The sequence below is a fragment of the Pempheris klunzingeri genome, chromosome 9, assembly GCF_042242105.1.
Source record: "Pempheris klunzingeri isolate RE-2024b chromosome 9, fPemKlu1.hap1, whole genome shotgun sequence".
Classification (NCBI taxonomy): domain Eukaryota; kingdom Metazoa; phylum Chordata; class Actinopteri; order Acropomatiformes; family Pempheridae; genus Pempheris; species Pempheris klunzingeri.
In genome coordinates, this window is record NC_092020.1 from 18,530,412 (window position 1) to 18,556,350 (window position 25,939).

The 25,939-nt window shown below is 40.7% G+C and overlaps 1 protein-coding gene across 1 annotated transcript in view; it reads right to left on the reverse strand.

Moving 5' to 3' along the window:
• Positions 1–25,939, reverse strand: part of diaph2 (diaphanous-related formin 2) — a 352,442-nt gene that overhangs the window by 300,916 nt on the left and 25,587 nt on the right. The window contains exon 5 of the mRNA XM_070836524.1: positions 25,382–25,402. Within this exon, the coding sequence (XP_070692625.1) occupies positions 25,382–25,402 (21 nt within the window). The remainder of the gene's footprint in view (positions 1–25,381; positions 25,403–25,939) is intronic.

Here is a 25,939-nt window from a genome sequence, read left to right on the forward strand (position 1 = left end):
GGGTTATCACTGATTAGTAATATATGTGTAGGTTACAAAATCATTTACAATGAAGCAACATTCAAATATGAATATAATTACAACTTAAATAAAGCTAGAATGATAAATCAGGGAGGCTGAATCGTCTACCAATATTTCATGATTGCACGTAGAGCTGCACTGAGAGATTTACAATACTATATGCCGTTTCATATGCCTGAGTTCCACACTGCTAGCAGAAGCGTGGCGTTGCCAAGGACATCAAAAGTGTGACACTCTTTTGTGAGTTTAATGTCTTTTTCAGAAGAACTCCCACACCACCAACATGTTTCAGCGGAGGTGTGACAATAGTCCTTTAATATGCGCACGACGTGAACAGCGTGTAAATCAGCCCAGAATCGCCTCTATCTGATTCTGATCGTCCCGTTGCCGGTCATGGCCGATTAAGCTGAAAATCGTCCGATTCTGCTCTCTGGCTGATCAATTGGTGTATCACTAATTGCATGCATGTCAGCCTCTAAGTAACAACAAAAAGAATTACAAGAATGCCAAAGATAACTTGTAATAAACAATGTCACCAATACACACCATTACATTTATCCACAAAACAGCAGTTTGTGTAAAATGTCCCGCAGAGGGCATGGTCACAATTCCTTAATAACCAGGAGACCAAGAGCTCCTAATTAAAATCTATGTGTTTATGTAAAATCTATCACTATCATATCCTTTCAGATCTCAAACATCAATATTGGTGTTGGCCTGAAAAGATCCAGTAACCATACAGACATCAAAGCAGGGTATAAATAACAAAGGGCATGTTGAATAAAATAAAGCAAAATGTGGACACTCTCCTAATCTCTAACATGGAGACATGAGGAGCTGTGCTCGGTTTTCCTCCATGCTTTTATCACGCTGATTTTGTAATCCAGCTTTATGAGACAGGCAGAAGTTATTGCTGCCAGGAGATGTGACCCTCTGACTGCCTGTGCTAATAACTTTATCAGGCCCTTCTGTAGGAACTGGATAACATCCCAACCCTACACACTGAGAAGTGCATTGGTACTAGAAGTCAAGCCATGGTGGCCACAGGAGGCAATCACACAAGATGTTGAAGAACAGCAGGACAGCTGTTGTTAACTCACTGTCATATTTGTTAACATTTTCTAGATAATGTTTACTGTGTTCAAGTCTTTATTTTTCCTTCCATTTATATATGTATATTAAGCTATATGCAATATTCCATATACAATAACAAAGCCAACATTTTTGTGGAACTCTTTATTTGAAACATTTCCACTTCAATCAGTTTATGAGCTACATCTCTTTGACTTTCACTAGATAGTTAAGGGATAGGACCAGGTGGCCAGTACCCAATAGTTTCACACAAAAAAAAAACTAAGCTCTCCTGGTTCTCTGTAAATAATTAGTAGATTTTCTGCCACACTGATTCCCACACTGATTCACACGGTTAAAACAAAGGCCCATTTCATCCCTGGAACCATCAAGACATAATGTATTTTAAAAAAGATGAAAAGAGATGTGATTCTTATTATCTAATTATTCCTGTCCATGCCCTGAGGTTATTTAATTTGTTGAAAGACCATTAAAAACCCTGCATCCAGCAAATAAAATAATGAGGATCTCAATTTGTTCTAATTCGGGAAAGCAGTGCCATAAACAAGAGCGGGCAATAACAGACCCTACAGACAGGCCAAACTACTCACAAAATTAGGCAAATGGTACTAACGGAGAACTTTTGGAAATTTAATACCTCTGACAGCAGTGACAATAATTTACTCAAGTCATTATGCCCACATGACACACCATAAACAGGAAAACAAAGCATTAACTTGTCAGGGGGAAATGATGTCTATTTAACTCACTCAATTGTGGAGCAGGGAAAACTGTTTTTTGTTCAAGAACTTGATGTGTCTATTACGGCACGGCGAAGAGACAAACTAATTCATCAAAGAGAGATTAAAAGTGTGGTTTGTCAGTTATAGCACATGAAAGGACCAACCAAAACCCATCAACGACAGATTAAGGAAAAAGGAATATTTCAAGAAGAGTATAGTTTAATAACAAGTTCAACTGCAGGGGTGAGAATCTAGGAAATGACAATGAGCAAAGAAGCACTCTCTCCTGTCTGATAAGCGAAATGATGGCGTGCAATATGACTTCATTTTAGGAAGAACCATTATTCAAAGTACCTTGAATCTAATTTGTGAAAAGGACCCATTGAATTCATTTCCATGATACAATAGACTGTAGCCAAGCGACAAGCTAAGAAAAGAAAACAAAATTCGCTCCAGCCAACTTTAAAGAACAAAACTTTTGTCCTGACTTACCCATCCACGAGGCCCTGAATATTCTTCCCATCCTTTTAACATCCATCACATCCAAGAAGATGTGGCATCAGAGAGGCAGCACAAAATGTGTTATCTTAAAAATCGATCTGTAGCTTTAATTAATTCTTTCGTTTTCTGAAACCAGCAGCCAATCGATAAGGACTAGGTGCTACTTGAAGAATGTCATAGATACCACTATGATAATTTTGAATATTAAGCTACACTTTATCTGCAAATGCCATCCAAACTGCAACGACCATCAATATTCCTTAGGCATCCCAGTGACAAGATTCATGTTTTCTAATAAAAGCGTGATTCCCCAGCCCTGGTCTGGCTGGATGCCGAAGAATAATGTCATTCAAGGAAGTGTTTATTGAACCCAGAGAAAGATGGCACTGGGCCATTGGTCACAGAACAAAACAAAAAAGCAACAGACAATAATCATAAAACAGAAAACCCCAAACACTACTCCTTCCTCATCTGAGGAATAACTTAATTCAGAGGGGCAGAAAATCCCAAGCCAAATTTTGAGCTGCTTTGCTTACTCCTCTGTGTCTATTTCCTCCAAAGCTCAAATGGCCAGAAGCAGCGTGTCTGACCAGCATATTAAAAAAGCCTCATTTAATGTTAGTATTACTCCAGGGAATAATAAATTCACTTGATAATGAAGTAAAGCTTTCCAGAATAGAATCTTTTTCAAGCCCCGGCATTACTTTCCCCCCCTTTCCACCTCTCTATCCTTGCTCTCTTACTCGACCAGCCGAAATCCTATTTTGTCTGTGTGCATTGTGCACATACTGATCTCAGCGTGGCATGAACTGCATTCCTAGGGCTTTCTTTAGCTTTGTGGGAAAAAACTAATAAATCTAAAATGCCTGCCCTTCTCTCCCCATGCTGGGGATTAGGCCTCGATAGGAGCCATGGTTTTACATGGGGAGAGGATAATGCCATGGAAATGGAACCCTGCTTCTGTTACATCGAGACTGACTATAGAGGAAACAGTGCTGAAAGGCCACTGGAGCAAAAGATGTCTCTTTAGGTGAAGGCTAGATACTAAAACACAAGAGGAAATACTTCTGAGGGACTTCCTTCCATCTTAACCTGTTCCTGCCATGATCTACTTTTACAATGTGATGATAATGCAAGGTATCATGGTCTTTTCAAGGCTTCTTAACATTTTTTCCCTTTCCCTACTCCTACCAGAGGCCCAAGGAGAAGCTTGCATTATATATTGTAAAGGTCTGAAAAGGGATGCATACATGTTCACACAAAACACTGCAAATGCCGTCTTATTACCTGGGAGACAATAGGAATAGTAACCAGTAGTCAAACCAACAGTGACATATATAGATGTGTGCAAACTAATGAATGCAATAGAAAACAGCAGAAAGGACAAAAAGATTCATCCTTCAAGCCAAATGTCATGAAGCAACAACGTCACCCAGGGCTATACAAAATCTTAACCTGAGGACACGGTTCTCAGAACCTACTCCAAGTCCTACTAAGAGCCACAGCACATATACAGCACACCAGAGTCCATGCACATGCATATACTAAAACCTTCTCCACCACTTGTTCCATATGACCACAAGTCAGACATATTGATGTATATCAAGTAAGAAAAACCCACACACATACAAGCACACCACATGCATCACACAGCAGCAATATATCAACAAACTGAATACATTTCTTAGTGCCAGAGACCACCTCCAGCCGTATGTAGGTAACATGCTCCCTGTGAGCGTGAGCCAAGCTGCTCCTGAGCAGGCATGTGGGAGTCGAGCAGCTCAGCCCACACGGCAATGTGTTTACATAGTGGTACGCTGTGTCTCAGCGGGAAAAACATTATGGTTCAAGCACAGAAATATACATTATTAATCAATGTATTTAAGTAAAGCTAATGCAACACGCTTGGCACAGATCTCCTGATGAGATTCTTTACTCATGCTATCATTTACTCACAAACTGCACATGAACAGGCTCATGTGATCATACTGTAAAAATACATTTGGTGGTGGTTTCATACATAAATGGATGAAGGTGGCTGTAAAAGAAACACACTGAAGCAGAAAGACTTGCGGAGCACAGTAAAAAGTATATTTTTTTACACAAAGGAAAGACAGAAGTCCCTAACCTTCCACCCTTTCCACAGTCTGTTGTTCAAAGTTGTAAGGAAGCACAGGCACAAAGGTGAACCATTTACTTCCCTCCCCCCTTCTTTGGTGTGTTGTTTGCCAGCTCACCATGCCACACTAACAGAATGTTTCAGAGCTCTTCTCTCTTTAAACACTAAAGATCGGTCTCTCCGCTCAGTACCACTTACCAACTTCAAGGTGATGCAAACGCCAAAGCGTTAACTCTACAAAGTACATAAGTTTCAGACAGAGACGCATGCTCTCGATAGAGAGCTGTGAAGAAAGAGTTGGTGGAGGAGGGGAGAGGTGACAGGCATGTGAGGAACACCTTCTGAAGTGTCAAAAGATGGGCTCAGCTGATGAAAGAGGATAGGAAAGAGGAAGGGAGTAGGGGAAGGAGGGGGAGAGCAAGAGACAGAACGAGCTGATGTCACATCTGAGGCAGTGGAAAGGCTTTCAAGTCAGGAGCATTGGCTCTGTATTCCACACAGGAGCCTCTCCGGGTGAATTTTAAGGTTTGCGCATGTGTGCGCATTGGAGAGTGTCTGAGTGTGTGCGTTTGATGAAGTACATGATGAGTATATGCATGAATGTGTAACAGTTGTTATGCTTAAAATGCATAAGTAGGAGGATGGAGGTGTGCCTGAGCATGTGTGCTCGAGATGGAGTTGCATGTCTGTGTACATGTGTGCAGCAATGTAAAACTGGCGATGTGGAGAGTACGACGGCAGACATGGTGGTACTCAAAACGTGAAACGATTTCGGCCATTTGCTAGTTTGCACCCAGGGTATTAATTGCACACCGTGGTCTTACTCATCAGTGCCTGAGATCAAATGCCAGGGGAGTAATGATTAACAGTAATATAAACATAAGATCGCCACTCCTGAAACCTGCAAAATCGATTGGCTGGCCTGGGCTTGCATAGAAAATTGCTGCAGAACAATCAATCCCTCTTAAGTTTTGTGAATCCAGTCGGGTAGCTTAGCCTGGAGGAGACTAGACAGGGGCATCAATGTGGGCACAAGGGAGACCAGGGGAAGACAAAGCCTTGTCAATAGTAGTTCGTTTTCCATCAACTCTGTTCCTTAATCACCCTGGTCTTAATGCGCTTTTCTATCCAACAGGCCCACACCCATTCCAATATATCCACCATGAGCTCGACCTAAACAAACATCTACCTGCCTCTTGCTCACTCGCTCCTACAGAGCTGCCCTCATCCATCTAAGCCAATAGCAAAGGTCTTCATTACAGAGTGTGTGGCGAGAGGGTGGGGGAAAGTTTGTCCTTATTGATGGTGTCTCCATTGTCTTTTCTTTGTTGAAAAAAAGCTCTCTTCTCAGTAATTACCTTCTCTGCCTCCCTCCTTCATGGTCAAGTCACAGCTACTTTAAGTCCTTACAAATGCAATTAGCTCAACAGAAAATAATCTCACTACAAGTTCCCCTTGAGTGAATAATAAGCAGCAATAAAGAATGTAATATATTATGGAAATGCCTAAGACAAAGTAGTGAGTGGTAAGGCAGCTGTGGCTAAATGTATGAAGGAGCATTGCTAACACTCTGTGTTAATTATTTTGGAGTGTTCTAATGGTACACAGTATTTGTAAATAGTTAGTTATATTTCAGTGAACAAGGAAGTAATAAAAAAAAAAAAAAAAACGCAGTGAGCAAAGTAAATGTGTAATACAGCAAACATTACTCCAAAGAGCAAGACACTGTAAAAGACAACAAACAAAAAAAAAATGGGGGGAGAAAAAAAGCCAAACTAGCATTAAGCTAGATAACAGTGCAGGCACACCTGAGCACTGTTTAAGACAACTGTGGCAGAAACCTCATCTTCACTGTGTTAATTAGCAATACCCCACAGTCAGCATCTCAGGGTGTGGGTAGGAGGACCTGAGGGAGAGCACACTCGCTTCGTGTCGATTGGAGTAAATGGCTGGCCTCCCTGATGAGCTCCCATCAAGCCCTTGGAGCCTCCTGCCGTCACGTTCCACTTGATGGTAATTATTTGGAAGGCAAGCACTTGGCAAATGTCACTATTTAGATTTGGGGGTTGATTTACTAAGCCCACCGCAAATTACCACCATGGCCACAAAATTCAGCGTCACCGCATGTTTTCAATTTAGTGAGGTATTTAAAACTGATGCTGTAAATTAGCATTGCCATAGTTTAGTTAATTTGAATGCACTGTTGTTAATTAAGACCTTATGTTGGGTTGTTTAACGCAAAATATCCAAAGATTCTTAAGATCATTACTTTACACAGATCAAAATAGTCTGATATAAAATGGGTGTATGAATGGCTATTAAGTTGTAACGTGATGGAAAAACCCTGCTGTAAGCTGTAAAATGACAAAACATACAAAGTCAAGCGGGACCAACGTCACTGTGCTGCTGGATTTTTGGCTAGCAAACTTTACACCTGCTTCTCCCGGATGTTAAATGACATATGTAATTTCCTCTAATGCAGCAGCCGTCATTGTCAGCAGTTCAGAGGTCATTTGTATGCAACAAATATTGCATTGTGCCAAACACGTAATTTTTTGTGATGTCCCTTTTTCTGTTATTTAGCCAGTGCTAACTATTGTACAAAACCATAGTAAAGGGGGCCAAATGGCACAGCCTTGGCAAATCAATGTAAAAATATGTATAAAAAAAACATTTAAAGTAAAACATATCACTTCGTTAACGAGTCATATGTCATTGTTGAGACATTAGCGTCACATTCTAAGTACTGTTAACCTGTCTAACTGCACACCATATGGCAACACCAAATGTCAACCTGCCTGAGCAAGTCGAGGGTGGCAGGCACCTCATGCTGCAATTACAGCTGAGACCTTGGTTTCAAGCCGTGTGTGGGACTATTATCTTAATCCCGCTCTTCCTGGATTTCTGACCATTACCACCACCATTAATATCTGTTAATGATAATGTAGCAAAATTACATTTTCCTACTCTGCATTTAAACACAATATTTTCATTTGTCAAAAATACTACACTATTAACCTCAACCCAAACAAATCCACTGCTTTGCAACAAACTTTCTCGCTCAGTTTATTTTTTGACTGCCCGCTCCTGCCCGCAGCAAGGTATGTGTTGGGTCCCACAGGAGCCAAAGGATCCCAAAGCTGTCCTCTTCCTTGAATTCTCCATCTGATTTGGGTAGCATCTACTTAATTCAAAATGCAAAAACCCATCATCTACCCTCCAACTGCCACACTCAGTATTGACACAGTATGCAACTTTAAATACCTGATGCTGTCTGACTGTGAGTGACACAAGTAAACGTTGCCACAATCTGCTTCTCACTCATGCCAGAACAACCTATAAATAAGCAGGGAAGTCGAAGGAACAGAAGAACCAATGCTTTAAATGTTCATGTTGGGGGATTAATCTGACTTTGAACAAGTGCTGAATTTATTAATCTGCTAATAAATTAGTCAGTAACGGATAAATAATCTAAGAAGTCAACAATGCAAAATGTTTTCTTGTTAAGAGCTTTTTAAAAATGGAGTACTTGCTTGTTTTCATTCTAAACTATGAATTCAATACTACACTTTGGGTCAAAGAAAACAACCAGACATCATTTCAAGGTCAGTCATTAATTGTTTCAGAGGTTTATAAATAGTACAAAAATATTAATTAATCTTGGGGAAAAAAACAAGAGAAAAAAAAGTCATTATGATTAAGTCCTTAATAGAAATGGTATAAAATCAAAGATGAAATGAGGACAGGGGGCTCCATTAAACAGTATACACAGCCACATTCCAATGGAGAGGTGAAGGATGACAAATGAGACGCCAAACAGCAGTAACCACTTTTCTGTGTACTGTGCGTGTGGGTGATCTGCATCAAAGTGAATTATTCTTAAGTAATGGCACTACATCATAATATGGCTGTTTGATAAATGTAAAGGCAGCCTAACAGAGTCACAGGAGGGAGAAGAGGAGAAAAGCAGTAGATAAGGATGCAAAGGGAAAAAAGGGGGAGAAGAGTACAAAGCCCCTCAGGAATTGCAGCGCAGAGAGACTTCTATTTATAGAGGCGGGACTAGAGCAGAAGAATGACAGGCATCTACTCTGTACCTGGAGCACCACTGCGCTCTCACACTATCACAAACAAGCGCACCAAAACATATGCATATTGATACACTTTTGGAACCCATTTCTCTCTCCCTTCTCTTAAGATCATTCTTCACAATATCCTTTCTTCCTCTCTACCATGCACACTTAAACATACATGGTCCAAACACCTTCCACAGGCAAGCACCATTGCTGTTAGTAGAGTGAGAGCAACGGGGGGGGGGGCAAAGAGGTGTGGTTGTCTTTTGAGGGGAGCAAGACTATAATTTGACGAGCAAGACTCAATCTATATCTGTTAACAAAAGCGCTGGGAGGAAGCTGCTGACAGCAAATAAACAACATCAGGTATACACGTTTTCTGAGCTTAGAGGAAGCATACCAACGGATGACAACAAACATCGCTGTGCTTGTGCCGTAACTTATGAAAGCGTTTATATGGAGCATCAGTCTGTCCTATGACATCTGTCACAACATCACAAGCTGGTGCATTGCAATGTGGAAACAACTCTACCGCTTGTATCTCTGCCTCCCGCTTAATGAATTCCCCTGAAACTCACCAAACCTGAAAGTTAAATCACGGTGCTTGGGCCACTTATTAACTAGAAGTTTGAGACTGCATACTCAGCCATCTCAGGTATCAATTACGCCTGTCAACTGTTTGATATGAGACAGGGTTGCTATTTTGAGCTGCTGATGCGCTAATGAAGAAGTCTTCCAACCTAATTTAACACCAGTCAACGTGTGGCCAAGAGCCAAGCAACAACAACCTTTGGTCCAAAACATAAAATGTAAAACAATGATTAAGTTGAGTGTCATTTATATTAGTTTTGAGGTTATAGCGACATGCTCTCCAGGGCTGGCTGCTTCTGCCATAGTCACCTTGCATGTTTACACATTATTATATACATGCACTGATGCTGTATTCATGCACAGTTTCTCTTCGCCTGCAAGCTTTACTATTCCCATTTTATCTTCTATCAATTTTAAATCACAGGCCAAAGATTTCCCTCAAACCACAACCTTTTTTTTTGTTGTTGAAGGATCCATTCATTAAATCACCATTCATTGTGCTGAGACACTGTCGTAATTACTGTCATTAACAAGCACAAAATCAAGATAGGTGGACATGAAGTCAAAAACCACAAGCCAGATGTGTGGCCTGCACGTCAACACTGAGCCATATCTATCGGAGAAAAAACAAGGGAGAACTTGGCAAGGAAGAATAGGAATACGTGGAAAAAGAGGCACAGACAAAGGATGCCGATGGTGCTCACACAGAGGAGTTTTTATCGCTCTCCATGGTGCTGAAAGAGTCTGCTACTCAAAACATGATATGAGTAACTTTTTAGAGGTATGTTCAGCTTGTATAAAATTAAAATGAGCTCAATTCTAATTATCCTGTGGACCCTGGACTACCACAAGTGTTTTGGGTAACATGCAAATGCAACTTAATGAAACTTAATGAAATGTGCCTGATCATCACACAACTCCCTCAAGCTTTAATCCACTCAGACCGCTGTTGATTATCATGTGGCTAGTGGAATCACAGGTATGTCTGTTGTAGGACTCATGTTGCTTTACACGCGGTCACGAAGCCAATGGTGTTATACCAGTTAGAGGATGCCAGTGAGGATGGAGTGAGTTAAGAGGCTTAGCACCACAGGCAGATCCACCTAGCTGGGGCCCTGCTGGCTGCCCCTGGGCCCACCCCATGCCCTCATTATCCTCCTGACTCCCTCCACTCATCCTTCTCCAGCAGTGGGACTAATCCAGACTGAGGGCGTAGGACCTAAACCTGGCAGAGGAGCCTCGACTACCGATGGGCACCTGTACTGCAAACAAATATATTGTGGTGTTGCAGGGGAAACAAAACAGAAACCAATCAGTCTGTGGAGTGTCAATCCCATCTTACTGTAAAGGCAAGAAAAACCCTGAGATTGTTAGTTATTTTTGGTAGTTAAAGAATCCAGTCAAATGCTCAAATGTGTGCAGAACACCTCTTGGACTCAAATTTCTTTTCTCAAATGCAGTCCAATATTCTTTTTCAAGCATAATTTATTCTTGTGCATTTCAATATGCAGCATAGTGTTTACGCAGCCATTACAGAGTTAAAACATATCCCAAACTAGACCCAGATATAATCAATAAATGATGCCTGCCACATGAAACGCAATTTATTTTTGCTTTGATATATTATTTCCTCATTCATTAGAAGATGTGGCAGGGGTGGCTGTAAAGTAGGGGTGCAACATATTATTATTTTGCATAGCTTGTTGTTCTTCAGTCCCATAATGGTGTCTGAGTCTTCTGTGCTTTTGGGAACTCGTGTGGTTTTTCAAGTGAAAATGAAGCTTGAGGCTATTCCACAGTGTATCAATCAGTGTGACTGAGGTTTGAAGATGCATGAAACAAACCAGTGGGTTTGGGGAGCCGGGGTGGGGGTGGGGGGGGGTTAGGCGTTTTTCCCAGAGCAAAGGGGTCAGCAGAAATGCACTACAATTCTCTTCCCTTGTTGCCATGCATAAAACTTCTGTCAAAAGACCTGGACCATCTGTCTTGTTATTTACCATATTCTTGTTTTTCCATAACCCAAAACTCCACTGTATGTTTTCAGTGAAGAGCAGCATTTATGAATAAGATGAAGAGACCACCAGTAATTAAAAGGCAGAGTTTAAATAACTATGCAGAAGAAAACTTTGTAAAGCTTTCTAGAACTTAATACATTTGCATTTTTTTTTTTTGCTTAGGTAAATACAATCTATCATTTGCTTAAAAAGAAGAAGCTAGAGAAAAGGGTAATTGGGCAAGACATGTTAATGTCTTGCCCAATTAATGTCTTGTAATGTCTAAAACCAGGAGAAAACTTCATATATATCAAACAAACTTTGCATTTTCCAACATTTTACAACAGTATAACCCTTCCACAGTCTTTGGTATCTCTGTTTTATCTTATATTACAAAGCCCATCACATTTACAGCAAATTATACAACAACACTTTAGGGCAGAGCTGTTTTTACTTGTGCCTATGATCACAAAACAACATATAACCACTATAGCTTGTTCACTTTTTTTCTTTTATTCAAATAGAGATATTCATGACCGCTGATGAAAAATCGAAGCCCTAGGAGTCTTTCTTAAACTTGTTTTTATCTCTGCATTTAAAAAGATTACTTTGTGCAGGTGCAAGTTTTTCACTTGAAAACTACTAGCTTTTTATTTAAGTATAGAAATTGGACTAAAAAAGGAGGGAGGGTAACAGCAAGCTCTCTGTGAAACATAAAATGTACCCAACTCAAAAGGAGCCACATATGTGGGACTGTTTGGCCCTTGAAGTAGTAAATCATGCCTACAAAGATAACAGATTCGTTTCGATGCACGTGAAAGCCACTTTCCCCACCCAAAAGCTTTCCAGAATTCAGCATAAAAAATGTTTGTGCTACGTTCAACTGTCACGTCAAGTCAGAGTTATGGAGGTGAAAGAAGCTAAAATGAAGGAGGAATTAAAGTGATTAAACTGGTACACACGAAAAGACTCATGCTAACCATGCATAGCAAATGGCTCTCACACCTAAAGTGAGGGCATCGTCTTTAATCAGAGGGTAATTTATTGACTCCCATTTACAAAGCCATAATACTAGTGATCAAGCCCTTCAACCGTAAAATGCAATAAACTTGGGAAGTGTTTTGTGAACAAAGGCAAATAACAAGGCCCCACACATCATTATGTTCCCTTCATATCCCATTAGATTGGTTTCAGATGGGTTTTAGGTTAAGGAAACAATGCCATATACAGCCAGGGTCACGGGTAGAAATGTCAAATTATCATTACATGTCCTCATTCCACTGTATGAATACTCTGCACACCAACCTATTCTACTCATACCCACCAGAGCCTAAGCTGAATCAATGCACCCAATGTTTTAATAGCTCAATTTGGGCAAATGAGCAGGAGAGACAAGCAATTGTTGAATTTATGAATGCCCTGTTACATACAGCTGACTAAGCAGAGCCCATCCATAGCATCAGCAGTGTTGCGTTGATGCTCTTACCATAGATTAAGCCATTATTGCAGCTGTTAAGCATCATCTTTCTAAAAAAAAAAAAATGTCGGAACAATATACGAACCAGTTGTTACAAAGAAAGCGCACCTAGTCTACGTAAGTAGAAAGACCTTACAAGAAATGGCACTTGCACGTTACACTTTACCTGAAGCAGAAAATGGTCTGGCACTGGATGGCAGGAAGATGCAGCTATGTTTTCTTCCCATAGCATTTTCACAAGTTATTTCTCTCTCAACAGAGGCACAAATACTTGTCCATCAGGGAGAACAAAGCCATGTAATTGGCTGCTTCCCCACTCGAGCCCCTGATAGCACAATGCTAATAACAAACTGATGAGAAATTCATTAGAGCTCCAAATAAAAACAATCTCTCCTTGATAAGAGACGAGTACATTATAATTAAACTGATGCCTCTACGTTTTCATGAGGCCGTGGAGCCTAAAAACCTGAAGACTGAACCACAGAGATGGATGCAATTAAGCATGATTGTTTTACTACACATTTGAGTCTAGAGTATTAAATGAAGCACCAAGTTAATACAATAGCTATTCATGCAGCAAGAATAACCGATCTAGAGCCATGTCGAAAACTAGCTGACCACAGAAGTACATTGTGGTGCAGAGGGACAGTTTATTCTGTAGTCTGAGAGAATTGGTCAAGTCGGGATTAGTTACACTGCTGACTAGTGAGAGGGAGGGACAGGCTGGAGGGTGCAATAAGACGTTTCGCTTCTCCCTGTCTTCAACTCTCTTCCCATCACTATGCCTGAATACTCTTCTCTTTCTCCCCCTTCTCAACCCATTTTACTCTCAACCTTCCACCTTTCTATCTATCTGCCTATCTATCTATCTATGTCTCTCGGACCATATTCGTCTTTACCCCATCTTTACGCTCTCTTTCTCTCAGTATGAATGTGACATGCCTCGATGGCTTTGCAGAATTCTGAGATGCCCAGCTTCGAGCCCGGCAGAAAGGGGAAACAAAGGGATGAGACGCACAGATTTCTGTGTACTTCTGTGCTTGTTGTGGCAAGGGAGGGAACCGCTTGCTTCTTAGCTGTCAGCAATGCCTGGCAAAGGCTTGTCTGTCCACAAAGCTACAAAGCGACCAAGACCAGAGTGTGAGATCAGGACTCAAATGCCCCCTCTCCTCCTATCACAGCACCAGCACCACATTCACACACAAAGACAAACCAGCAAACCCGCTCGCGCATGCACAGATGCACGCACATACGCAAACAGCCCTGAAAAACAGACACACACACACACAGAAACATACACATGCACAAAATGAAAGCCTTGGGTGTGAAATAAAATGAATGACACCACTCAATATCACCAGTGACTCTGAATACTAAATCATATTTCTATTACATGTTTTGAATGTAAAAACACACAATACCAAATATCCTTGCTTCAAAAAACCTTTCACGCACAAGGTAACTATTAGACAAACTGATCTGTCTCAAACTGGAGCATAATGTGCAGCTAACAAAAACATCTAGTTTAAGCCCAGTCCACTCATTTTTTTTTAAGAAAAGCCATTTGTGCAATGACACTAAGGCCTATTCACAGATAGGGAACTGTGTACTCTAAGCATTAGCCCACTGACAAACACTAACAATGGATTTAATTTCCAGACATTACCCTGTTTGCAGCTAGCAGGCCGACTCATTTCCACTTCCTATTTGCTGGCATTCCACACACAAGTAACTATGACTGAAGGAAACGGCCGCCATACTTGAAGCGTCAACTGAACATACGGATGGGTGAAGCTATTGTGGTTTGACCTCAGGGAAAGAGGGAGCAAGCGGGTCACACTAATGTGGACCAATAATCTCTCCCAGAGTCATTAGGATGATCAATGCCATTCTAATGAGATAACATCTGGAACAAAGGACCCTAATAGCAGACAGCTGCTGGGCAAAGTGAGCTAATTAGGAGAACATTCAGTGGTTCTAACTAATGCTGCAGTCATTGGGCCCAGGTTTTGGACCCCACCCTGTTAACATCCAAAATACAACATGTTGAATATTTCATACCTTCTTTAATAACTAATCATGGCACTGTAACTGCAGCGGTAATGCATGAGAGGAAAAGGGGGAGGGAGAGAGACAGGAATACCACAACATCTCAGCTTGACATGAATGCTTATCGAGCGGTACTAAATTGGTCAATTATGGAGAAAATCTGTTTTGAGGTAACCTTTCAGCTTATTAAATAAGCTATAAATCAATCATCAGGGTGGAATGAGTGGCTGGCTTTTAATGAGTGAACGTGTCTAATCTCTCTGTTTTACTCTTTCCGTCTCTCTTTCAGTATGTGTGGTTGTGTGTGTGGTTGTGTGTGTGTGTATTGGAATATGTGCCTATGGGAACGTAATATATGCTTATTACAGCTGAATTATTGCAATTCAGTAAAAAAAAAAAAAAAAATCATTGTGCAGTTCCTTGGAGTTCACCGAGACTTCCAAGTATGCATCTTCAAGTTGCACACTGGTGATTCGAGTGAAAGTGACTGAATGCAAGTGGCTCTATTAGGGGAAAAGAATTTGAAAAAAGCGAACAAAAAAGTCCACCTCCAAACATTGGCTAAGCATGGAAGCTGGATCCAATTAGCTAAACGCTTAGAAAAGAAAATAATGGAGAGCAGCGTCAAAGGGAAACTTCGTATTAGTGTCTGTAAAAGTGTCTGAACGAGCCTTTGGTGATCACGAATAAATATAATTACTATGAACAAAGAACACTGTGTGGTCTAACATGTTTTTAAGCGACACTTCATTGTTAGACTGCGAAGCATTAATTACATATAATAAGTAAAGAGAAAAAGAATGAAAAACCTTTCAGAAATTCCAATCAGCAAAGGCCCTCTATCCTGAGCACACGTCTACCCACATACAACATTGTCCTTCCTTTACCCCAGTCTTTTTTTTTTTTTTGGTTTACTTTTGCTTGGTTTTGTTTTTAGGATGACATTTAAAGAAACCTTGGGATGATTAAAAGTCTTGGAGAAAATCAGATTCTGAGATGTCTCATATTCTACAAAAATATTTAATGTGATATCAACCACTGGCATTACATTGCTATTCTATGGTCTCACCATTGACTGCTTCTGGTGGATACCTACTTTTTTAAAGATTGCTAAGATTTGAAGTAAAAAGTTTGTGTAAAATTGTGAGATTTGCCATTTGGTAAAGCAAAACCTTCATTAAAATCCTCAATTAACAATATGAAATCATACGTCAATAACTACTATTACTACTGCAATTTACACTTTAAAAAAAAAACTGGCTGAGGAAACAGTGAGTCTCATTTCTTATGTTTTGTTTAGAATCCCTTCTCAATCAAAGACTGCATTGGCTTCTAGAGTATTCAACCAATTACACAAAATGTTTTTCAACTAAATACATGCCAAACAAATCCTTTATTGCTTGGATTTCTTAAATTCTGACTCATATAAAGACTGTATGAAAAAGGTGCTGTATAGTAAAACCAGAAAAGTACATTAGTATGGGTGGTTAGGGAAATAGGAAGAAATACCATCAGGTTTGAGTGCAGTCGACACTGCAACAGCACTATTCCTCAGAGAGCATGACAACAGCAGTGAAAAGCTCCCAACTAACAGTAATTGGTTTTAAAATAATAGAATTCATTACAGTTATGGCGCTTGTTCAGAAATGCAAACAGGGGAAGAAAAAACATTCACTAGAGACTTGGGCTGAGCTGCTTCACTAAAAACCATGGGGAGATGAAAGGCATAATTCAAATGACAATTTTAGAACCCTTAGTTCATTTATATCAGAAGCTCAGAGGATGTTGCCGGCATAATAACATCAAGATTTTTTTTCTGTTCTTTTGTTCTACTTACAGGGCTAGGAAGGAACTTTTTTCCCTCTCAATTTCATTCTTTTGTGGTGGCAAATTCCTCCTCCTCACACAGAGACATGTGAGGTGACACACAAACAATCTAGCAAACAACACCCGTTGGCAGCAGAGAGACAGCCAACTGAAAGCTAACATGGGAAATCTTGACAGGAAAGAAGAAAAACACCTCACACATGACACTGTATTTGCTGCTTGTCTTATTAAATGACTGTGTAATTATACACATCAGGGGTCTGTATTGTAAGGTCCTGTGTTTTTATCACATCCAGTGGCAGAGTAAGTTTGATTCAAGGCCAGCATCTCAGGTGTGAAGAAGACATTGACTCAATCAGCATTAAAAAAGATAATCTTTCAAGACCACTCAGGACATAAAGAGACAGGTCAGCCATCTCAACGTGATTGGATGTCACCTCACATGCTGCGTCTATAGCCAACATCAAGGACATCGCCATTTGGAACACTATACATCTGCCATCAAATCAGTCTTGGGCCAATATCTAGTAATTGGTCCCATTCTAACGACGCGCTTCATACATTTTGACCACCAATTGATAGAGACAAAAGCTTTTACAACATATGTGGAAATATCAGCGGGGGTGAACCTTTGTTTTTACTCATATTTATTTGGCACAGTACCTGGAGAAAAACAAGACCACCATATGGCTGTGCATTAAAAATTGATATGGTATGTTAGAGAGGGCACCTGAGCTGAATGACAAGGTGGAGGAAGGCGAAATAGTAAGCACAGCATGTGTGGGGGAGAAAAGATGCACCTTTCTGCCACTCTCAGTCACCGATATCTATGCTGGAAAAAACAACCTGGGCCATAAATGAAAGCCACACCCAACCGAGACCATGTTACACATTTGGCCAAGAATTTGTGTCATGTCAAGAGATCAAGATGTCAATAAGCAAATACGGCCTGCGTGGAGAGGTGGTGTCAGAAAAGAGAGATTTGATGTTCATATCTCTGAGGGAAAGCAACATTGCTTCACAAAAAGAGCAAGACAGTGATGTGATGTCAGTCTGCTGGCATAATACATAGGAGGGAAACAGAGAGAAAACCAGAGGGAAAGACAGTGATATCAATGGTGTGGTTCTGTAAGCATAACTGATGTGTTTTGTTGGTGAGGGATTGCATCTGTTCATCAGTGTGGGGCCGACTTAATAAATAATTCAGGTATGATTGCATAAAAGAGCGGTCAATACAACAGGTCTTGTCGATATCAGGTAAGGTGAGATGTGCTTCCCTACAGGCCCTGACGTGCAAGTGAAGCGTTAAAAAGAAGAAGAAAAAACCCACTGGACCCAGTAGAGTTTGGCTGTCTTCCATCATGTGAGAAGCTGTCTCACTTCTGAATCTGTACACAGGGAAGATAATAATGATGAATTAGATTTTTTTTTACCCTCCTTTTCCCCCTTCTGTGTCTACAGTAGGAGGGTGAAAGTATTGATCAGAGAAGACAGACCAATTTGAATGTCCTTGAGTCATTTCACAGTTATTCTCCCCTTTAAAGATCAGACGTCTAACAAATGGCATTAGTGGCACTCATAGCGGTGTGTTACATGGGCTTAGAGAAAACCATTAGGTCAATTCCATAGCAACAATGTGGCTTTTCAGTCCTTATGCATTGCTCCAATTGGCCAATTCAATGGGCACCCACTGCCACCAAGTGCTGGCCTTCAGTACTACAATACTGGCTGAAGAAATACAGCTGTTGCCACCTCTGTCTGAGTAGAGGCAGACCATGACCATGCATGACCAGTGACTATGATTATGGCATTGAAGCTGATACACACTCAGCAAGCCAAACAAAACTAGAACCCAATGCCATCAGCACTGTTGAGAAACATCCCTAAAGACCTTCTCAATATTGTTCTTGTCCTTTAATACACTGCTACCAAGTTTGGCAGAGCAAAAGGAGAAAAGAAAAGAGAGACCATGTAATTTGCGAAAAGCTGCGACCAGTTGGGTGGTTTAAGACTGTCCTCGCCAGCATGCATGAAGACGAGGTAGTGCCAACACAGTCGGGATAAAACCCTCATTCTCTGGCAAAGCTACCCTACGCTTTACCAACCAAGCCTAAAGTAAATCATAGCAGCCTGAGCCCTTAAATAATGGCGAGCTCATTCATACTCACTCATTCTTTCACTTGTTTGAAAACTAGGAGAGGAAGAGCCAATCAACGAGCCAGCTGCTACCGGTAAACACCTTAAAAGTGATACAGCTTGAGGGCTGGCATTTTAAAACTGTGGTCCATCTCTCCTGAGCACCCTTAGAAAGGAAACTGCAAGCCAGACAATAACACAGCAAGTGATCTGGCCTTGATCATGTCACCAATCATTACAGCAGAGAGATGTCTGGGGAATCAGGGGGAACCTGGCTGTTGATGAGGCGATTATGTGGCTTTACTCTTGTGAGCCCAAGTATGACAGCGCTATGAAAGCACTGTAGCTGATAGGCAGAGACTATACCTTGTTAGCACTCTGTTGTGCTGAGTGGACTACTTGGCTGAGCAGTAAGGCACTCCCGGAGGGCCTGGTGGGCTTACTGCAAGAGTAGGGGGGATTATAAACAGGCCATCAATGTGACTCTCTCCAAACCCGACAGCTACAACAACTTTGGTTACCACTCATGTTAACCATAGGTCCCTGTCAACAGCTGCTTCCCCTTGTCCTTCTTGAACCCCAAACCTTGCGTTGACTCAGTTGTAAAACAGGGATATTACACATCGGCAGGGTCTGTGCATGTGCTGTTGTGGGCACTGTCCACATTGGAGCGCAAGTCCACATATTGACAGTGTGAAGTCTGCATTTGCCACAACTAGAAATGCGCAAGAGGGGGAGAGCCTGGCGAGATTCTGAACACAAGTGCATTATCACGTCACCCACTGCAAGCATTCTCCATGATCACATCAAGAAAAAGTGGGCAACTTCATCAACCAAAGCAAAAAAAAGAAAAACATACTAAATATACACAGATGTAGAGAGGAATATCAAAAAGCTAAAGAAGCAAATAAAGAAATCGGGAGTGACTGGAGGAGCAGGCAACCATAAAACATGGGGATACACGGAATTTCACAGCTGTGTGAACAGTTAAAGCAGATGCGATAGGATGTGATGGTGGATGCATACAGAGAGGCGGGTTGTAAAAATATGCTATAAAGTTTATGGAGCCTAATGCGGCCCTGCAGGAGCCTCCTGCCGAGCTGAGCATGCCGACAGTGCCGTTGAGTGTGTGACAGAGCTGTGGGGGAGAGGTGTACAACTGAGAGCATAGCCACTATTCACAAGCTCCATCACTAGTGTGGGGATGTGCATACAGTACATAAAATTCACAGAGATGCAATCAACAGAACTAAGAATCCTATTTTTTCTTCTCTACTTTTCTCTAAAATACTCCATCACACTATGTCTCTGCCGCAAAATATCTAAATCTGAGCTGTAATATCCAAGCCCATTAAAACAGCGTGGACAAAAAACAGTGCTACTTACCACAGGCACAGACATACAAGCATGTGCACACACCAACACAAATACAGAGAGACTATAAAGCACTGCCATAGCCACTGTTCAATCCAATATCAGTATACTGTGACCACTTCAGCCTTTCATGTTCCCTTCAAAATAACGAGATCCAGCTCTCCCCTTGTGATTGAAGAGAAATGATTGTTTCTGCCTTGAAAAGACATATGTTGTATAGCAAGGAGATGTGTGAAGGGAGAAGGAAGGAAGGATACAAAGGTCCAGAAGAAGGAAATAACGGAAAAATAAAAACTGAGACAAAAAATGAAAAATAGAAGACAAATGCTGATGGAAAAGTAACTCTTTTTCTCATTCACCACGGGAGCTGGTGTTGACTTAATCCTTCCCACACAGCCCACCCTCTGTCACAGCTAAACCTTTGCTTCTTCCACAGCCGGCAAAGGTCAATCCAACCATGAATGCCCGAAGACAAGCCTTTCAGCAGAAACTAGCGACATTAATTGATAAATCCTATGTAGACATTACACAACAAATGCGAGCAAAGTTTGTAGACTATTAACAAACAAAGGAACTGTCATAACTATATTCCATCAGAGTGAACTTTATCACGTTAAATTTAATGTATGCATAAAAGATCTTTGACAGGGGGTGAGTCACAGAAACAAGCCTCCTGCACAATGCGCTTAACATCAAGGAATATGCAAAATGCTTTCTGAAGAGTTCACACAGGTACAATAATCCTACATAAAACTGTAGATACAATTTTGATATGCAAGGGGTACAAAAAAAGTTTAAGTAAAGGGAATGCAACTTCAAAGTAACTACATTACAGCTGTAGCACAGGTGACCCGAGGGTTAACTTCCCTTCCACCACGGTGGTACCTTTCTCAGAGGTAGCATAAATTGGGCTTTCCAAAAATGGGAGCGCAAACGTCATTAAATACAGTGTAGTGATACAAAGAAGTAATTCTTTTTCTTCTTCTTTGACCAGTGCACCTGCAATTGTGCTGCAGATCACATGACATTTCTGGATATTTGTTATTTGACTTATGTTGCTTTCAAAGTTTAAACAGTAAAGATCTGATCGACACGCCTCTTATACAGCCTTACACTCTTATTCTTTACTCTTTTGTTGTAGAGATGAGTCTGGCGAGTGCTATATCAATTGAGACAAGGCGTGCTAGTCGCTGAAAGCTTAAGAAAAACGGAAAAGAAAAGAAACTTGCATTTAAGATATTTTTAGCGGCACTGCAGAGCAATTACTTTGATGTGAAAGTGCCCATATTTTTGGTATTAGGTATTCTACCAGCAAGCTCATGGAGATGCTGTCCTACACATGGCCATGCTCTCAAACCTCCCTGTAAAGGAGGGAATCTGAAAAAAGAATTTCTCTGCGATTATTACCAAGAAAAAAAAGGCTTTGAGTAAATGAAGCCGCAAATATTTGATATCGATTAAAAATGACACCTGACTACAGATTTGCAGATACGCTATTCAACAGTAGTTTGTCAAATAAATCTTCATTTCACGCCTGAACAACTTTTTATGTCCATCAGATGAACTCTAAGAGATGCTTTCAGCCAATCATAGAAACATCTTATTCAAACAGCCCTGTTCAGAGCATGTTTCCTTGATCTTAATTTAAGATAGAATCTATGGTGTACAAAAGCTCAGGGCATGGGAGGCACACGCTATTGATTAATTTTTCATTGCCGTTCTTTTAAAACACCAAGGACATGTGCCACATCAAATCTGCTCAACCCTCAGCACCCAGTTTAATAGCTTGCTTGAAACAAAACAGTCTTTTGAGGCATGTGTTTTTAAAAGGTAAAGAGGAGAATGAAGGAGGGAGGGTGCGTTGATTTCCTTTCAGGCTCACCATATTTCTTTTTCTTTTAAAAAAAAAAAAGGTCCTTCGTAAGCACTCCTGGCACAGTGAACGAGCACTTGATTGGAGTTAAAGAGGAGACAGATGTCTGCGTGTCCTCATATCCACGCCACTCTCTCTTTCTGTCTCCCTCGTTTCCCATCTGGATGCTTTGCAATCCTCCGGCCTTATCCATAATTACTAGTTACTGGTTATCCTACATTAAGCACTTACAAATAAAGGAGAACAAGAGCACAGGTAGTTCATCAATACAGAAATCAACCAATCAAGCAACAGAAATGCCTCAATCATCCTCACCAAGGTCATTCATTTCACTTTGAATATTAATGAAAATATAGATTGCAGTTTCTCAAATGTGAGAATTGTTCTTGCTTCACTCTTTCAGATTGTTGTAATTTTGATAAATTTGGTCAGAAAAAAAGTTATATGCAGACATCTCTTAGTGACTTTGAATGCTTTGGATGGGACTTTTTGGGAGTTTTTGATACATCAATTACTTAACCAAAAATCGCAATAATTTCTAAAATGATAGGTGAAAAAAATAACTGGTAGCTGCAGAACCAATTGTGAATATACATATACGAGAGCAAAAAGAAAAAACAGGTAAGAGGGATACACATTCATTCAGCAACTCCATAATGAGGAAAACATTTCAAGGTTCAAGGCTTGTGAAACGCTTTGCTTGTAAGACACACAAAAATATATTTTAATTTAAAATGTATTGCCACACAGAGCACTTAATAAATAAATGAAAATGAATAACCTTGTAGTCATTCTAAGCCACATTCAATGACATATAAAGGCTAAGTTTTTATTTTTCATTAAAAAAAATCATTTTCTCATGATTGCCACAGCATTTCAAATCTGAACTCTGCATTGTCACACAAACCCATACACCCTGTTAAAATCGACGATTAAAAACCTGTCTTTGGCCACTAGCCAGCACTTTATAATTCTGCAGAAACACTGGATCAGCTAGAGTACAGCCGACACAGCCCCATCTGATCTTCTCTCTCAAGTCTGAGGTGTTTCTGGCTCTTGGGTACAATCCACATACTGACAACTCCGCACGGAGATATTCATGTTTACACAACCACACTAACCATCATCGCCCGACATCTCCGAGCTGACCAGCATGTTACCATGGAAATAAGCAGTTATCTGTCCAGTCATACAGATATTGATCACCACCATGTTGTCTGTAGATTGCTGCTTTTCAACACATACACCCCTTTTCTCGCTTACGTGAGCTCTCACTCTCGTCGTCTCAGCAGCATTCCATCTGAACTGCAGAGTCTGTCGATGGCAGTGCAGAGAGACGGAAGTCTACTTTCCCAGTAACACTGCGGGAGTCATTGATAGATTGTTACAACGTGGCCCTTGACTTGTGATGTAAATCAGGCCAATCTTTACAGAGACGGATGCTATAAAGCCGTCTTAGTGGTCAATAGACACTTCCAGCACACTGCAGAAGAAAAAGGTGTCTCGTCCATCTGGCCTGTTCGTGTCTACCTGCAGGCATGCTGTTACCGAGGTATTTGTGCTACTCACATTTCCCCCAATCTTGCTTAAGGAGGTGGGGAGAGCATATTAGACTTAGCAGCGTTGCATGCTTACACGCTGGTCATACTGGATTAGAGCCAATTCACACAGTCCTCCATTTCCACCTCTTTCTCTACTGGGGAGAGGGGAAAGTGCCAGAGAGATTTCATGCCTGAGACAGAGGAGTTACAGTTGCGTGTTCCCTATAGACAATCCTAACCAACACTCTCCTTCCAGCATATCTGAAAGCGCTCTATCCCACCGACGTACGCTGACAGCGTGAAAATGGGAATCTGCCAGCAAAGCAGGGAGCTAACTGTACCACACGATCCGGTAACCAGGCTAAATGCTCTTGCTGTTTCTTTCCTCTTTCAATGGGCTTTTAAGAATGACAGCTCATAGTTTTCAGTGCGTTATGCTATATCTGTAGGCCACTGCTGAAGGATTGATACAGGTTACAGAAGGTCAGGTCAAATGCTTCAGTATGCTCTTGAGTTTGAAGAAAGTTCTTGATAACCAGGGTCCCTTTTGACATGGTTTATAGAACTCCTCTAAGTAGGCCCCCACATCTCGGATGAGAAGTCATAATACAAGCTGGGGTAATTCTGTCATATTCCATTTACTGAACACAATGTGGCCTGAACACAATGTGGCCATTGCTCCTGATTGAGAGCTACTTCATCCACGTCCATACAGGCCAAGCAAAAATTCCACCCTTCCCACAAAAATAACCCAAAGACCAGGCACAAAAGGAGATTTTGACAAAGAAGGACAAAATGCAATCGATACAAAATGTCTCTGTGAAATGCCTCGAAGAGTGAGGTTTGTCCGAGAGCATGGACAGAGCAGAGGCCAGGTCACAGTGTGCTGCTTTACCTTGCCTGTTTCCTGTTAAGCTTTACAGTCCTCTTAATCCTTACGAAGCTCTCAAAAGGCAATGAAATACCATTTAAAGTGACAATTCAACACTTGCTAAACCAATAACACAGCTTTTTTTCTTTTTTTTCCTGAAAGCACCTAAAAAACATCAGGACCGGTTCTTTTAAAAAGGCAACAGGGTGCCACTTGAGATCTTGACTGAGAAAATAAGCAATTTGGTATATTGTTGTGTGGAGAAAGTGAAAAGTCTGGCCAATACATTGATACCATGAATTAAATTTGTTGAGATTATCCGGGCCTTTCGTAAAATTGGGAGGAGGTAAGGTAAAAAAAGGACATCAACAGCAAATGCAAGAACAAGCATTTGTGAGAAAACAGTTTTGCGCCTGAAAGTTCTTGACAGCAAATTCAAATACACAGCCATTACACTGAATTCATATTGTCCAATATTTCTGTTCAAGACAGAATTTATGTACTCGATATCTTTTTAGTAAGTTCAGTGTGCGTGCGTACAGTTTGTGTATAAATGCGCATAGATGTGTGTGTGCTACAGGCCTTATAAAGTGATATATATTCTCAGTATGTGTTGTGTCTCATAGACAGAAAGACCAGAGTTGAGATGCAAAAGCTTTTGATGAACATATTAGATTGCAGATGATGAGTGTTTGTGTAAAAGCTACTATATTGCTCTTTGTTGGTATTACAACGTTCAATGGCTAATAGGTGTTATGCTGCAATTTATTTCCAAAGAGCAAAAATCAACAAAAGGCCTCCCAGTTCATTTTCAGGCTGTATAATTTCAAAATCCCTCATTTCAAAGTGCTACCATTTACATGCAAGAATTGTGTTGGCAATTTATAGCCTTTCCAAATTACAGCCCATTAGCAATATCAAGGCTGAAAATAAAAATCCAAGCCATAAAAATGACCTCACTTGCACAGTTTGGAACATGCTCCTCGACATCCTCCCAAAAGAAGATAAACGTGTGTGTGTGTGTGTGTGTGTGTGTGTGTGTGTGTGTTTAGGGAGTGAATAAAGACAGATACATGGAAGAAATGAGATTCAGAAGCCAAATAAATAATGGGCTACTTACCGAAACTTTGCTCCCAGTTATCTGCATGCAGCGATCAGCGGAGAAGGTTAATGTGCAAAAAGACACAAACAGCACAATCATTAGTAGGCCAGAGAATCCTCTCAATTACACGTTGAGGCATTAGCGTAACTTGTGTGACATCACAAACATTCCTTACACATTTATAGCACACTACGTAACGATAATTTTTAAAAGCCAACAAGGGAACATTTATATTTCTGGGCACACACTGAAGATAATGTCTGTGTATGGCAGCTGCAATTTTCTAATTGTTAATAAGACGGACACGTGAAAATGTGGGTAAATGAAAACATCAAGTCAAAATATATCATATGCAAAGCATGTACGTGGCGAAGGTATTATCAGTACATGGCAACAGCAACTGTGGAAGTAATTCATCAAAATGTTCAGACACAAAGGATTCATTAAATAATGAACAGGGAAAATTTTGATTGTCCTTCTAACTGACTGACTGGTTTAGATTCACAGATTCATCCCTAAAAAGGAACAATGGCTAGTGTGGACGCAGAGGCTGCAGAGGGTCTTCCCTGGGCTGAT